Raw genomic sequence first — 17333 nt, 5'->3', positions numbered from 1 at the left:
TTCTATATTAGATGGTGTCTAGACCAAGCTTTAGTATATGTAATGGTGTAAAACCATTCATTTATCAAAAGAATAGAAAAATAACTCTAAATTTTGGCCTATGTATATATCCACCAAGGAAGTGATCATATAACTCCAGTATTTGAACCAAAATAATTCTATACGTAACCTTTAAAGAAATGATATTGTAATTATTTATAGTTGATGATTAAATTTGAAGCTTTGTCCAGGAAATCGGGACATTCAGTATTCATTCATTCACATAATTGATTCTCCCGGCACAATTAATCAGTACCTATTTGGAGGGCTAGAGTTAAGGGTGTGTAACTAACATAATAGGAGCAAAAGTTGCATGGGACTGAGAAGGAAAGAATTATTTTCTTACTGCAGCCATTGAAACAGGGCTTAGAAGGCTGAACAGGGGCTCAGAAGAGAAAGAAGAGGTTTAGTGGGGAGTGGGAAGAGATAAAGGCCTTCCAGATAGAGGAAATACCAAGAGCATGCAAATACCAAGTACCAATAATGCCTTGTGAGTACTTAATGGGAGATGGCCAGAGCTTACATTGAATGAAGTCATTCATTCAGTCAACATATACTGCTTGAGGTTGAGGACAGTGTCTCTGCCCTCATGGCACTTGTATTCTTTTGGGAGAGACAGACAATAACGAAGGAGACAAGCACATAATTTTAGGTAGTCATAAGTACTATGAAGAAAAATAATGCAGAAGAAGGGAGTAGATAAAGTAAGCCACAAGGGAGGGGGTGACAAAAGCTAAGAGGGTCACTACAGCATGAACCCCCATTCCATGCTGTTCAATTCCATGCTGTTCAATGATATCTATCCATGTTTAGATATCATCTGAGCCCCAAGTTTGATATCTAAACTTGGACTTGAGGTCCAAGTTTGGGCCTGTTCTGAGGGATGAACTTGAGTGATAGAAAGCACAAGGGCATTTGTGTCTTGGGTCAGGAGCAAGGAAGGTCTGTGTGGTGGTCAATGGGTCAAAAATGAGGGAAGGCAGTAAGCCGCTGGAAAATCAGAGAAGGCCCCAACTCTTTGATATTGTAGAGACATTCTCTCCTCTGTGGGATTAAGAAAAATTTTGTCAATGAAAGTTTTTGACTTATCTGTGTTTTTGAACATAATCTGAACTTCTTCAACTAACAGAATACATGCCCACTTTTCCATTGCTTGTTCCTGTTTGTATGGAAAGCACAGTCATCTTTAGCCCCTCGGATGTTCTCAGTGAATAGAACCAGGGGTTTTGCAGTAAGGGACAGAATATTCAGTTTTACTTTCAGAATAAGCAATGATACCATCAAATAATAACATCATAATATAACCAAATGTGTATTTAAAAGACAACCCCTCCCCAGTTCAGAAATGGAGAATCTTCCTCCCAGAAGCCGATACTCAGAGACAAAAAGAACAAAACAATTCCATTAGCTGAGAGCCTTCATTACCAAAACCTGCCAAAGGCAGCATGGGATTTGCAAACAGAGTTTTAAGGCTGAGGTAACAACAACTTCACAGATGGAATGTTTTGAATACTTCTCAAGTCTGCAAGAAATAAAAGCTCAGAAAGATTTAGTGTGAGGAGGGCCTCTGTTGGGAAGTGTGTCTATTTAATATTTCCTCCTCAGATCTTGGGCCAATCACATTTTTAATTTTCTAACGGACAAAGGAAACTTGGCTTGAGGAAGAATTCTTTGTATTGGTACAATGGCTGGGGGTACTTAGTTCTGATTTTCAGACTCAGTTTTCTCGTCCTTCTTTTATTGGCCTTCTTTCTAATGTTCACCAAAACCTGGATTTCCGTACTCTGAAAGGCTTATTAAGCTTTTTCTTCAGATTGAAAGTTGAGAATTGAGGTAATTATCTGGATAATATCTAAGTTTGATTGATAATATCTAAGATGATTGAGGAATATGAAATTGAAAGTATAACAAGCGTCTTCGTAGCTGATATTCAATAGCAGCATTGAGTTGAGCAGACCATGTTTTCTGAGAAAAGTCCCAATAGCATTTCAACACCATGTTATATAATTGTAACCATGACAGCAGGAAAATGAGTAGCCAACAGGAGGGTGATAATTACAGTGTGAAGTCATTCAGATCCCACGTGCTTATAGGAAAAGCCGTTCTTTCCAAGGTATGAATATGAAATACTTTCTCATAATTTGTTTTAACTGAAACTTGATTTGTCATAATTTAAACTTAGTGTGGTCCTTTGGGGAACTCTTTTCTCCCAAAATGGATTCCACCTATTGAAGGTACACTGAAGAGATAAAGAATTTAATTATTATGGATAGTACCCTGTCCATCCTGAGACATGAGTCATTAGAGAAATGGCAGTATTTCTGCCAGATGCCTCTTATCACATCAAATAATATAATCAACATTGTGACCATGAATTCTTAATGACTGTGCGTACTTCAAAAGGTTATATGACACCACAGGTTTAAGGGGGAGTCTGTCGTGAAGCACAGTACTTCATGAGGGCATAAATCTCTTTGTTATTCCTGATATCAAAGTGGTCACAGGCACTGGGGAGGAACAGGCGAGGTGCTTGCAGTAACTGAGTGAACAGGGCTGAGGAATCAGAGGCGTTTAAAGTAGATCAAAATGTGTCTCATGCTTTTCTTTTCTGGGTTTTTTAAAAAACTGTTTGTCTGTTCTTCCTCCTGCTTTTCTGCTAGACAGAACCCTCGGAGCTTCTGATTCAGGAATGTTTGTTGCAGTTCTCATTAGCTCCCAGGTAAGGCTGCTGCTGCTGGTCTAGGGACCACACTTTGAGAACCACTGCAGCACGATGATTTGTGTTCATTTTCTTCCCAAAGTGATGACTGGGGACAGGTGGGCAACTTTTCTAGACATCAATGGCATTATAATTAGCATATAAATGTAATGAACAAACCTAGATATGGACATAGGCAAGAATTCCAAGGAAGAGGCGATCTCAGTGAACAAGTTCAGTCGCTAAGGTAGCTGATATTAAGATTTCACAGATTCTGCTGGAGGCTTCTGATGGAAAGATGGCCCTGAACAGATATATTATCAGCATCTGAATCATGGCAAATGCACAATTGGAGCTTAGAATATTTTTAATTCGACTTGAAAATATGTATTGGAGGCCTATGTTGCAGGCACTAAGCTGATTGCTGGTGATATAATGATGTTTTCTATCCTCAAAAAAATCCATAATCCTTTGGTGCTGATGGGAGGGAGAGGATGATTATGAGATCCTTCTACAGCAGTGGTTCTCCAAGTGTGGTTCCTGGATGAGCAGCATCAGCATCATTTGGGAGCTTATAAGAACTGCAACAAGCATTTCTGAATCAGAGGCTCTGGGATAGGGTCAGAAATCTGTTTTCACCATCCCTCCAGGTGACTCTGATGTATACTCTCTTGAGAAACATGTTTCTATATGAAGGACAGGAAATGGGGGCATATTGTGCAGAGGGAAATAAAAAGAGAACAGAGGAGGAAATTCTGGTAAATGCAGATAGGGAAGAGAGGAAAAAAGAGGAAGAGACCAGACAAAAAAAAGCCCCAAAACAGAAGAGTATCTCTACAACTAAGGGAAGACTTAGTTTTCAAAGAGAGAGAACGAGTTTGAGGGGTCAGTCAAATCCAGCTGGAGAAGTGCCAGTAGGGTGGATGGGCAAGGGTGACCTTTGAGGGAGCAGAGTCCATGGAAATGGGCAGATGACAGGCCGAAGGTGCTAAACACTGAGTGGGAAGGAAGAGGGAAAAGAGGGAGGAATAGCCCATTCTTTCAAGAGGATTTGCAGCAATGGAAAAAATGAGGCTTGATGGCTATTTGAAGAGGAACAAGGGGTAAGGAAGGCTTTTTATGTTAAATGAAATGAATAAGTTCATGGCTGAGAAAAGGGGCCAGTGCCTTTAGATGGAAAGGGAGAGAATCAAGCACAGAGATGTGAAGGAGATAAGTCGTTTATTGGCTGAGTTAAGAGTGAAACAGAGAAGGATTGCAGCTTTCAACAAATATTTGTTCAGCACCTATAATTGCCAGGCACTGTTCTCAGCATAATGAATAAAATAGACAAAATGCTTGTTTTCCTAGAGTTTACATCCTAGTGAGGGAAAAGAGAAAATAATTATATATAATTATAATTACACATAATTATAATTATATATAATTATTTTCTCTTTAAATTATGACAAATTATGTATATATAATTTGTCAGGCACTTGTAGATGCTATGAAGACTAAAGCAAGGTGAGGAGAATTAGAGGGACAAGGGGAGTGTACAATTTAGGATAGAGCAGCTTCCCTAATGAGGCTGATTCTGAGCAAAGAAGCTAGGGAAGTGAGGGAGTGGATCATGCGGATATTTGTCAGAAATGCTATTCTGTAGAGGCTAGCAAGTATGCAGGCCCTTCTACAGGATCTGTTCCCTGCATTCTAGGGAAAGCGAGGATGCCATCTGCTAGGAGTGGACCAAGAAGAGAAAGAGTGCTGGAGAAATGGAAAATCCTATCATAAGAAGCCTTGAAGGCTGCAGTGTGGACTTTACACTGAGTAATATGGGAGGCAATGAAAAGTCCTGAGTATGGAGTGATATGGTCTAAGTTACATTAAAAAAGTAATTTTGGCTTATGTATGGTGAATGAGTCATAAAAAAGCAAGAGCAGAAATGGGGAGGTTATTCAGGAGACTATCCCAATAATCCAGGTGAGACCTGATAGAGGTAGGGGTGGAGATGGTGAGAAGTGACCAGATTCTGGATATATGTCAAAGGAACTGCTGCAGGACATGCTGATGGAATAATTCTAAGATCTGAGAGAGAGGAGAATTCCAGGATGGGTCAGAACTATTGGAAAATTTGGAGAAGGAAGGAAAGAAAGTAGATGAGTTAAAAATAATAGTAGCAACTTTTATTATTTATTAATACTACGCATCAAGCATCAGGCTATGCCAAGTTCATTATCTATATTACATCACTGAATCCTCCCTATACTCTCAATTTACAATGATGAACTGACTACTAAAGCACCTTACCAGCCATGGAGCAAATGGTGGGCCAGGGACGGGGACCTGTGCAGTCTGGCTACAGACCACATACCCTTAATCCCCCACACGATACAATCTCTATTGTCTTTGAGAAGTGAAAGGTGACCCAGAGTTGGGGAAAAGGAGGGTAGGGAGGCAGGGCCAAGATTGGGAGTTCAAAAAGAATGTTGACCAATTACTCAAAAAATATGCGTCAAACATTTAAATGAATAATAAGACAACTGTTGAAAATGTTTTCTTTAGGGCAGTTGTTGGTGTGGTTTGGGGCTCACCCTCCTGTGGCTGCTTGTGCCATGTCTATCTAGATGAAGAAAATGACTGAGCTGTAATTTTTCTGGACGTCCTTAAAAGTAATGTGAATCACTGAGGGATCCCAATCACTGAGGGATCCTCTCAGCCGCCACAACTGGTGTGGAGCTGATTCCCAGTTCCCAGTCCTATGAGATAAACATCCCCTCGATCTTGTTTAGCATAAACACTGACACTGAAATCGAATAGGCTGGTGAGATGGAAGTTGAGTCATGGTATATTTATTAAGCTGAGCACTGGCTTTGACACTCAGAGGAACACCAAATTAATTCAAGACACATTTCTAGCCCTTAAGGGGCTTACAGCATTGGTTTGGCTGATGGACCACCCAACATCCATTAGGATGGAGAAACCAAATCTCCACTTTGGGTTCATTGTGTTGCACGGAGTGACAGGCCTGGAGATGAAAAGGGCCTTGGTGCATGTGAAATGCATGCGTGGCAGGCCTGCAGCCCCTCAGCCTGCGAGCATTAACCCCATGAGCAGCCTGGCTGCAGAGTGAAGGTGGCTGTTTGTGCATAAACACTGTCATTTCACTGGGACTGCTATTTCATCTTTGAACCTTGGCTTCAAAGAACACTGACCATATTCCTGTACTTGCCTTTCTTTGAAGCGTGTGGCTTTGCATTGCAGATTAAAGTGAAGACATTCATCAAGGAAGAGATCTGGCCAACTGCTCCCCTAACTCAACCCAAAACAAAGCCTTGAAATGCTCCAATCACAGTAGCAGTTGGGTGGGCTGAGGACAAAGGCTCAGAACTGGGCGCTCATTCTCAGAGCCTGTAAGGCAGCTCCAGCATGACATAGTGTATCCCTTTGAGCTTTGGGCAACTTTACCCTGAGAGTCGGTCTATATCAGCAGAGCAGGGTGAGTTAACACAATATTCCCAAGCTGTCCTGTTCATTTTATTTAAAGCAGGTATTGTAGCAAATGAGGCCAGCATGATCACTCTGTGTGTGCCTTTGAATTCTTCAAGAGATGTGTCAGGCAGAACCATCTGAAACTTGGCTGATGATTCTGTCAATTTTCTTCTCTACTACTTTCCTTTGTTCATTGCTTTGAAAAGAAACCATCTTCTCTTTCTCCCTGATTCTCCTATACTGACTCTAAGAAACCAGGCTGCCCACATAGCCTTCTCTGTTATGTATTTATTTGTTTACTTCCTCTCTTAAGATAGCACGAGGAGTAAAGTGAGAAACTGTAAATGAGAGGTTACAAATAAAACCAAATAATTCTTAATTGTAAGGCTCAGAGAAAGAACCAAGGGAAATATCTCCCACCCCATTGGAAGAAAAATTGATGATAGGTGACTATCAAAGGAGAAATGATCACATTTTTAATATAACTTTTCTGCAGATCTTTACTGTGATCAGATACACAGACTGAGTTCTGTCTGGGATGAAATGGTAAAGCAATCCAGAAGAAGGAAAGAAGGAAATGATTGTCAAGGTGGGTACCTGTAAATCATCTGATTCAGACAACATATCTACTGCAGGGTTTAAGAAATTAGTAATCCTTATTTAGATACTGGCTAATTTTCAGAACAACTTTTTCCTAGTTATTCTTCTCTAAAGTAAGACAAAATGATAATCTGGTCATTGTAAGACAATTCATTTAGGGTAAATTTATCTAGCTATATTTTAGCTTAAATCTTAAATTTTTGTTTTCCATGAAGAAATTCATAGAAATTCACGAAGTTCAAATTCACGAAGTTCAGGAAGAACATTTTCATGGTTTCATGAGAAACCAGTTGTTCTAGACCAGTTTTTTCCCCCACACAAACTGACAGCTCACGTGTGAATACAGCTCTATGACTAGTTTTAGTTTTAAAAAATTGAAAGACATCTGCTTATCCACATCATATTCATATCCCTTAATTTACTACACCCCTAAATTGGAGTGCAGCCATGCGACTAGTTTTGGTCAAAGGACCGTAAGCAATGTGATATGTGTCACTTCTAGGCAGATGCTCTTTTTCTCTTTATCATGGTGACTATGGAAGCCATATTCTGAGATGGGCAAGACTCAAGTTAGCAGCAGCTTAAGTCACTGTACCCATGGAGGGAAAGTGTGCAGAGTGTTGTCTAATTTGTATTAGACATGGTACGAGCAAGAAATAAACCTTAGTTCTGTTAAACCACTGAGATTTTCAAGGTTTATTTGTAATGGTGGCATAACTTGACTTATCCTGACTAATCCAGGACCATGGAAGATATTTAGTCTTACCTCAATTCCATCATAAGAATCATTCCTACAGCAGCCCTGAGACATGGTCCAAATACTTGAACACCTCAGAAATCACAGCAAATAGCATAGCAAGCAATTATATAATGCTTACTATGTACTTGTTTTCAGACAAAGTAAGTATTTTATATGTTTTAATTTGTCTAATTCTTATAAAAACTTTAACTCACCAATATTATTTTCTTCATTTTATAGCCAGAGCAACTGAAGCACACAGAAGTAACTTGCTCCGGGTTAAACAGACAAGTTAAGTCACTTACCTAAGGCCACACAGCAAGTAAGTAGTATCCCAGGAGTCAAATCCAAGCAGTTGCTTTTAGTCTATGCCCTTAAACCACTGCACCATGCAGCTTCACTAGATTTGATTTTCATTTCATTTTCATGCAGACCGTTCAATAGGACATAGAATCATAAAACCCAAAAGACAAGGCTGGAAGGGACCTTAGAGATCAATCGTTGCTTTTTACACAGAGGAACAAAATCACCCTGTAAGCCATTTTCCTGCTATATGAAAAAGGTCTGTCTTGGGGGTTTTCAAAGCAGTGACTTGGGGAGCACTAGAGCTCAGTACAAGGGTTTCCGGGGCTACCAGTTTGGAGGTAGATGGAGACACTACTTCAACCTCAACTCTGTTCTAATTTGGTTTATATAGTAGGATTCTTGGTAAAATTTGTATGTGAATATTCTGCTGCTTCAATAAAACTGAAAAATGATGGACTCTTCAGGCTTCTATTGATGTTTTAGGCTTGTAAGTTTGCACTAAACACTGCAGGGCTTCACATCAGCTGGGAGGAGAGGTGGGGCACATGGATTATTTAGCTCAGGGGCTAGGATAATTTGTACTCACTAGACTGTTTGGCAGCAAGAACTGCCTTATTCATCACTGGATGTGCACTGAGATATGTAGTAGAAGCTCTATAAGCAATATCTGAAAGTTAGGGGAGTTCCAAGACTCCTTGATAAAGCAATTTTTCAAAAAGAAGATTAAGCTGATTTGGATTGAGCAAAGTAGCATACCATGGCTGTGCTGACACAAGGTCAAAGAAATGGCTGGAAAGTTACCATTGTGTGCGTTTTGTCCATATATCCCCAAATGGTAAGGTCAGTGGTAGATTTCTTCTCCCATTAAGTAAGTAAGTAAGTAAGTAAGTAAGTAAGTAAGTAAGTAAGTAAGTAAGTAAGTAAGTAAGTAAACAAACAAAGTAGTGGGTGGATAGATGAAAAATGAATATTAAATTGACTAGTTTGTTCTCAGGGAGACACAAGTGACAGCCCCAAGCAAGCACAGGCAAACACACACCACTGTTTACTTCATTTTAACACAACTAATTACACAAAATTATCCAAATTTGCTGATCACCTTAAGAAGTGAATTGGAAAGTTTCCTTTACTTTCAAAAAACATTCCTTTTTTTGTATACGGACAGCAGTTATACCACATTTAGGTACTATATATGGTTGTGTATTAGGTACTATTTATGTACACATGATTTGGTTTACAAATTGAGTTGAGTCAAAGGTGCATTTGAGAAGGGGGAAATTGATGGGTTAGAAGGAGACCAAGCGAGATCTGGGAAAAAAGTTCATGGAGCTGTGCTCACTGCAGACACTCTTACCTTGCATGGTCCCATCCAGTCCCATGATGAATTTCATTGATCTGATGATTTGCTCTGCTATTGGGGGGCTCATGGATGTAGCATAAGCAGCACTATGTGAGTGAACCCGCAAATAATCCACAAGGTCCTTTAACAAAGGAGGGAAATACAAAAAGAAGGAAAATGAATCTCAGTGTTGGTGGTGAGAATCACATTTTATCCCAATCCCATCCATCATGGCCCAGGACATTTGATTCTTGAATGTAATCCAGTTTTCAGTGGGCATCACCAAACTATTTTTTTTCTAACCCTCTTCATAGTTTTCCCCTCAAAAACTTAGAAGCTATACAGTAAAGGCTGCAAGTTTGGAGTTGAGTTCTGTTAGGCCAAACCAGATGTATAAAGGAAAAAGGATTTCCCAAACATTTGATTAGTACTTAGTATGAGTACTGGCTTAGTATTAGGAGTATTTGGACTTAGGATTGTCCAAAGAATACAGGATGTGGTTCTTGCCTTGGAGCATATTACATTAAATTGTGTCCATGGAAAAGTAATGGCAGAAAAAGTAATAAGACATACAAACTAGTATATGCAACAGGGCTACAAGACTGCAGAGAAGGTATTGTTAGCCAGAGTTGATAGGGAAGGTTCCAGTGAGGAAGTGACATTGATTAAGTCTTTAAAAATGAAGACAAATATAGAGCAAAAGAAAACTTGGGAGGGGGGTATGGAGTGTTAGAGGGAGAGGTAGGAAAGTAAACCAGAGTGTAGACCGATAAATTCTGGTTATGCCTTGGGCAATTGGGAACTACTGGAGTTTTTGTGCTGCACTATTTGGAGGGCTGACCCACTACAGAACGTTTGTCTTTAGTGATAGGAATTACTCTCCACCTGCATCCCTGACTCCTGAGGCCAAATGTAAGGTCCCAGGTAAGCCTGCTGAGAGCCCAAAGATGCTTCAGTAACCTAATACCACAGTCAGGAGGGCCTCAGAGCTGTTTTCTGGAGGCATTCAGCCCCAGCTAGGAAGATCATCTATCTGCCGACCTGTACTGGCTCATTGCCTGGGACCTTCAGGGTGTTCTGCAGAAAAGCTAATGAACTGATGATGGCTATTTGTACTACCAGTGGGGTCTGTCAAAAATCATCCACCTTTTCTTCTAGGATAATAAGACAGCTTAGAATTCCACTTAGGCATCTTCTCCGATTATTTCCTCTCATAGGTGAACCGAGAGGAGCTTTGCTTTGAGCAGGGCCATCTCCTCCTAACCCCTCTTCATTGGTTACATCCATTTCTACGTCTGAGTCTGGGATTGTGCCCTGCCCTTCACTTTTCTATCTCTCTTGGGGTATAGGTGGCATGGTTGTTCACTAGCATTTTAAACATTCATAGCTCATCTTCCTCAGTAAAGTGAGTGGCCTGCCTCACAACTCTGTTGGTGACATGATGCCTCCACCTGGCCCGTGTGTGGAACCAGTAGCTCCATTCTGTCTTTCCTGCCTCCTTCAGAATGTCCTTCCTGTGAAATCCCCTCTCTCATGCATCCTTCTTCCCTGAATTCCTTTCTCCCTCTTCTCCATTTCATGCTCTTCATTCCTTGTCTGTTTGTTTGTTTCTTCCTTTCCTTTCCCATTCTTTCTATTGATTCCCTCCCTCCTTTTAATTTCAAAATCCCCACTTAAATTTTTTTCTCTACATTTCTATTTCTTTCTTTCTTTCCTTCCTCCCTCCTTCCTTTTTTTCCTTTCTCTTTTTTCTCCCTATGCCACCCTCCACTACCACCACCTTTATCCTTGCGCCCATCTTTCCTTCTACCAAGTCTGTACAAAGACTTGTTCCAGGCTATGTTCTGGATATGGTAGTCCAAGAAAAGGAGAAGGATGGGTTTTTGGCATAGTTGAAGAGTATGTGCACGATGATGCCACACTGAAGGCACTGGCCACACGGTATGAGGGAAGGGCACTTTAGAGGATGGCGGGGAGGGGGTCAAAGAGACAGAGGCAGGCTTTTCCGGAGTAATTGAAGCTGGGCTCTCCTTTACAGCTTTATGTTCAGCATTCCTCTTTGAGCAGCGGCAGAGGTTTTCTTTGTTGAGAGCTAGTGCCTCCCAAGAGGATGCTAAGAAAGCCAACTTGGAGATAGTAGGAGGGGTGCAGGAGGTGGGATGATGGTGTCTCATGTAGACCTGAGTCAGGAAAGGGCTGTTTCAGGGAGGTAACCTGGGCTTGAAGGATGGGTAGATTTGTTTAAATGCAGAGCAGGGGAGAGGCATGGACATGTGCCAAAATTAGGAATGAAGATGGCGTCTTAATCAGCGAAGAATGAAGGTGTTTTCAAGAAAGGTGATGAGAGTTATGGGACAAGCTCTGGAACCTGATTGCTTGGGTTTAAACCCTGGCTCTGCCATTTACTTATATATGACCATGGACAAGTTACTAAACCTCTCAGTTCCCTACTTTTCTTCTTTGAAAAATGAGATAATACCAGCACTTACCTCAGAGTCGTTATGAGGATTAAATGAGTTAATACATATAAGGTGCTTAGAAGAATGTCTGGTACATAGTGAATACATGATACTGTTGGCAATTATTATTAATGAATTGCCAAATCAGAGATTCTTAGAATTGGGAGCATGCAGTGGGACAAGGGACTCAAAATAGAAAAACTCCATGGAGTGTCTTTATTCCAACTCTCTCATTTTGTAGAGGGTAATGTTCTAAGGTTACGTAACAACACATTGGTAGACCCAGACATTAAGCCAAAAATTTTCAGCTCAGCACTTCCTCCATCTTTATTGGAGTGCTAGTGTTAGGAGTGAAAAGAAAAGAGAGGCATTTAATAAAAGGGAGTACCCAGACTTGATGACATGGTATCTGAAGAGATAACATAGCTGATATAGTCATTGATACATCTATAGTTGAAATTCATTGGCTCCTTGAGGCTCCATTTAAAAAACTTTACATATGTTAACTCATTTTAGCTTCACAATAACCCTATGAGGTAGGTACTATTTTTATCTCCATTTTAAAGATGGGATTACTGAATCACAGAAAGGATCACAAAAATATCCAAAAGTGGTTGAATAACAAAAGTGGTTGAATAACAAGGATTTGGAAGCAAAGAGTCTGGCTCTAGGGTCCCCACCCTTAGCACCGCACCATCTTACGTCTTCAGACCAGAAGTGGCGGATCGGGAGGATACAGACCACCTTCACGTCTACTTAACTCTGTGGTACTTTTCCTAATCCAAAGAGATTGCTCCTTTGTTTGCGGGGAAGAGGGGAGAATTCCTTATACACTCAAGTGTTTATAGTACTAAACCACAGATTGAATCTCATCTGTCTCACATGTTTTATGTCTATTAACCTTATTCTCCAAAGAAACTGCAACCTCCTTGAAAACCGGAAACAGAGTTATATACTTCTCTGAAAATCCATAGTGGTGGGTACTTAGCAGGGGTCTGGTAAATGCTGATGGCCTAATGGAGAACAGGGGTATTTTAGGGATTGGAGAAGGATGGTGAGGGTCCCTCAGGTGTGTTAGGGGAATATTAAACTGTATTCTTAGAAACAAATGTAACAATATTGTCTTAGTCTTGGGGCATTCCTGACAAAGGTCAGACAAAGAAACAAAACAAAGCTGGCTTTGATCCCTAAAGGGCTTTTCTCAATGACTCTACTCCCAGTTTTGTTTCCCAAATTGAGAAATTTCATAAAGCCAAGATCATGTGCATTCTTAGTTTGAATAAATGCCTCATCAGTGCAATATCATTTTTGTTTAACATTAAGCATATCTTGCCCATAATTTTATTTCTTTTAGACCAAGTCCGCTTTCTATCAGAGTCTGAATGTATGGACAAGGGCTAATTTGCTTGTGTGGTTCAGAAAATGGGGTTCTTTGAGTAACTTCTGCAGAGCATCAAGGAAAGCCTTATTTCCTGGTTTTTTATTCCCTCCTAGCATTCCCCCATTGGGCACCATGAGCCATGAATTAAGAGTTGGCTTTGGTCTTTTGCAAGGGGAGTCTGGGTTGTGTCTTCCTTCAGGATGGGTTAGAGGTCTCCTCAGACCGAGGTTTCCAAGTCCATTTGTAAGTTCAAAATCCTGATTATTTTCTCTACCCATAGGCCTGGAGTTCAAGGACAAGGGTGGCTTTTCTGAGAAAATCAGACAGGAGACACTTAGAATAAACATCTTGGCATTCATTCCATGACCCCCATTTACTTCAAAGGGCTGTTAAATATAGCCAGGACTGAGCACACAGGGCAGAGCTGGCTTCTGTGAGGGGCCTGCCTTTGTCTGACACACAAACTTCTGGAGCTAATGCTCGCCCCAAACTTGGCTGCCCTGCCCCACTTCCCTTATACAGAATTCCAGCCCTGCAGACTATCAATCATGAGGGCTACCTGTGCTTCATTCCTTTGCAAGGCTCTGGTCAGCCTGTGGAGGCTGTGAAAGCCAGTGGTTAGCAGCAGGCATGCAAGAGGATTCAGGATCCATGCTTGAGAAAAACCTGTTGACCCATCTCCTCAGTAACTGGATCAATAAAAATTAAAAAATAAAATAACCTCATCAGTTCAGGAATTCTTTAAAGAAGCCATTCATGGCATGGAGCTCTGACAGGTGGAGAGAAATAATTACCTGACATTTCACCTCAAAAGTCTTAAAAGGAGAGAATGTTGCAAGTTGGGTTGTTAACAGATCATCTGTGGCAGCTCCAAACTAAAGAGAGAAAATAGCAAAATCGACTCTTGAGAGACTGTTTTAGCTGTTTCTCTGAGGTGAGGAGAGAAGATGGAAGCCAGGGTAGTGAACTCCAATAAGCAGAGAAGAATTTGTAGGGCATTTTGTGACAGAAAGACTGAGATCAAGACAAAAATCTCTACTCTCTGGGGGAGTATCTTAGCACCAAACCAATTTTGTTCTCCATTTGATTGTTTACAAATATTTTTTTCTTACGTGATTCATCTGGTTGCTAATGTATGTATTTCTGACCCTGACCAACTTGAGAGAGATTTCTAGAGCCTTCTAGAAACTGTTATTGGAAATATAGTCCCTCTATGACTAACCCTAACATTGACATTTAAAAAGAGAGTTAAGAGCCAGTCAGTTTTATCTTTTTCTAGATTTTTGGACCCAACCAATTATTTAAAAATTTTAAGATATACTATGAACCCCATGAGCATAGTGAAATTGAAATTAAATTCAAGATACATTAAAATAAAATGTCCCCAATTAATAAAATGGTATGAAATTAAAAAAAAAAAAGAAATTATTAGAGTTTCAGAAAAACGTAAAATCTCAGTGTGTGCACGTTAATATTTTTTATAGTTAATTTTGTTGCTTTTGTACCCATTGATTTAGAACCCTGAATATTTTGCAGTGCCCCCCCCCCCAAATTGACATATATACAGCAAAATATCCAGGAAAAAATATGATAAAACCCTAAAAACTGTACTCTAAATTTTTAAATAGATAAATGAAATGGCATTTTTTTAAACACAATTCTTTAGCATCTGTCCAATCCTATGCTCTATCAGTTTAAAACGAACTTAAAGTGAAAATTCTTCCCCAAATTATTCAGTTTGGGAGAACAAAAACTGTGATTTAAATTGAAATTGCACATAATTTAGAATTAACATTAAAAGTACAGAGGAACAGATACAAAAGATCCATTTACTCATTAGGCAGCAAGGAATCCACAGAGTACCTGGATTTATTACAGGCTCACCCAAACCATTTCACAGGTGTGTATCTGACTGATTTTTAAATCATCAGGGACTGAAACATACAGACATTTTCTTCAGTGGCCTCTAATCTACTCACCCTCCATGTCTTGAAAACTGCCCTATATTTTCTAGGTTTTGCATTTTGCCATTTCAGGGCAGAAGGTCTCTGTATTGGTAAATGGATCTCTGCCAAACACTCTCTTATTCTTGCTGCCATCTAGTGGTAAATTCAGAGACTGCAGGGTAACATGAGGGAGAAGAAGAGAGAACGGGAAGGAGGAGGTGGGCAGAGCAGGAGGTGGAGGAATGATGCAGCCCTCTGGATCCAAATATGCACAGAATGAGCATTTTAAAGACTAAGAAAATGAACGCATCTGCATAGTTTTTCCGTATCCTAATTAATTAAATAATAATAATTTTCACAATTGCTCAGTATGTACCCCAAATGAACAGAATTTACAAAGACAAGAGTGAATACACTTAAAATAGTCTAACTGACTTCAGGATGGAGAATAAGAGAAAACTGTGAACTGATCCTTACTTTGGGGTAGTCACGAGCTTTTGTTTAAAGTGAATATCAAATGAAGGAACTCCAAGGAGAAAAATGTGACATCTACCAAATTTGACAATATTTCAAGTATCCGCTTGCTTCAGTTTATTCAGGTGCCTTTGGTTCAGGAAACAGAGTTACGCTTGGTTAAAATTTTTGTAGCTCAGCACTGCTGCTAAAGTAATCACAAAACCACAAGCACACAAAGCACTGTAGCCTGGAGAAGGGAGCTTCTACATCTGAGACTCTCTGATCCCAAGGCTTCGACAGGCAAGGAACATTAAAAATTTTAACCAGACTTAACTGAATTTTGTAGGATCCTGAGCATTACCTTTGTTTTTAGCATACCCAGCTAATTCCCACAGGATAAAAAACAATGCTTTGAGCTGGGAAGAAAGTAGTGCCTATTGACGGGTAAAGACCACTGAACATTTGAAACATTTTTGCATCTCATGGCAGGGCAAGTGGTCACAATGAAGTCTGTTGTTTTAAATCCCAGGCTTTCAATGACCAGACTGTTTTGGGCTGTACTTCCTGATTTGTCTAACTGGTTTACCAGGAGTCTGACCTCTTGTTCCTGCTGGTCACAATGAGTAAGCAATTGGGAATTTTAGGTAAGCTGTTGATGCCACCTGCAGGCACTGCACTGGTTTGGGGCCTCTGTGCCCTCCTAGGCAGAGGCAAGAGCACTGTCATACAGTCTCTTAGGGACAGGTGTAGGTCTCTATGAGATAGCTATCAGGATTTGGATAAATCTGTAATATAATGGAGCAGGCAATTGTCTCCTGTATTCTTTAAACCCAGGTTTCAATATTTCATTTTCTTTTTCTACTTCCCTCTTCTTCTAAATTTCTTTTCAACATTTCCTGGTTTATATTGGCAACCCCCTTGCAGATATTGGCACTAGAATGATAGCGATAACATTCACTTAACAATCTAATCTCATAAAATTATGATTACTAAGGCATATAGATAAGATAATAGAGGATGATAAGATTTGACCTATGGCTTATCCAAAATTGTGGAAGAGAATCATTTTGCAGAGAAAATCCCTTAAAAGGACATTTCTGATTTTTCTACTACTATTTTAATTAACTCTTAAAACCCACAACTTGTAGCACAGTGTCTACCTCCATCGTATCTGATTTTTGCCCACTGTTGCTATTACCTGCTTTGTGTTTTCATGTTACAAAACCCACATTACTTATAGTTCTGTAATATCCCCTTATTGTTTCTGTGATTTGGGATACAGAAATGTAATCCCCCCATCATTTGTCTACAAGGCGGACATTCATTCTAAGACTCCTTCTATACTGCCCTGCAAACTTAATCAACTCTCTCTTTGCACTAAGTCTTTGCCTGTGTACACTGCCAGTGTTACCGTCTTATTATTATATATTGTGATTACTCTTCATCGGCTCCTCTGCACTGTCCGAGGGTGAGCTCCTTAATGTTAGGGGTTCTACTTAGCTGTGGACCCACTGTTCTGAGGCTGCAGTGATCAGTTGAGGTGTGGTGAACTGAACTGAAGCTCTCATGGAGTCCAGGGAAGCCCTGCAGACTACATCCCCAGAGCAGTCAGGTTTTAAATAGGCACCGGAAGTCCCCCTCTTACCTTCCTTCCAGCTATGTAACCTCCTGAGGCTCCAAAGCTTTTGGTGAATGTGCCCATCAACACTTCGACATCTCGAGGGTCCATTCCAAAGAATTCCACTACACCCCGGCCTGTTGGACCCACGGACCCAATACTGTGAGCTTCATCTATGTAGAGGTAAGCCTTGTATTTCTTCTTTAGAGCCACGATCTGGGGCAGATGCACGATGGAACCTTCCATGCTAAGGCATAAGGAGAAATGCTCATCACTAGTGT

General features: G+C 40.3%; 1 protein-coding gene across 1 annotated transcript in view; it reads right to left on the bottom strand.

The window, feature by feature from the left end:
* SPTLC3 (serine palmitoyltransferase long chain base subunit 3) overlaps positions 1-17333 on the bottom strand; it is a 167221-nt gene that overhangs the window by 34401 nt on the left and 115487 nt on the right. Inside the window, exons 8-9 of the mRNA XM_081033704.1 lie at positions 17080-17299; positions 9208-9334 (exon numbers count right to left, since the gene is read on the bottom strand). Of these exons, the coding sequence (XP_080889830.1) occupies positions 9208-9334; positions 17080-17299 (347 nt within the window). The remainder of the gene's footprint in view (positions 1-9207; positions 9335-17079; positions 17300-17333) is intronic.

This window comes from Rhinolophus hipposideros (genome assembly GCF_964194185.1).
Source record: "Rhinolophus hipposideros genome assembly, chromosome: 22".
Taxonomy (NCBI): Eukaryota; Metazoa; Chordata; class Mammalia; order Chiroptera; family Rhinolophidae; genus Rhinolophus; species Rhinolophus hipposideros.
Note: the sequence above shows the minus strand (reverse complement) of the source record. Positions and strands in the feature narration are given on the sequence as shown.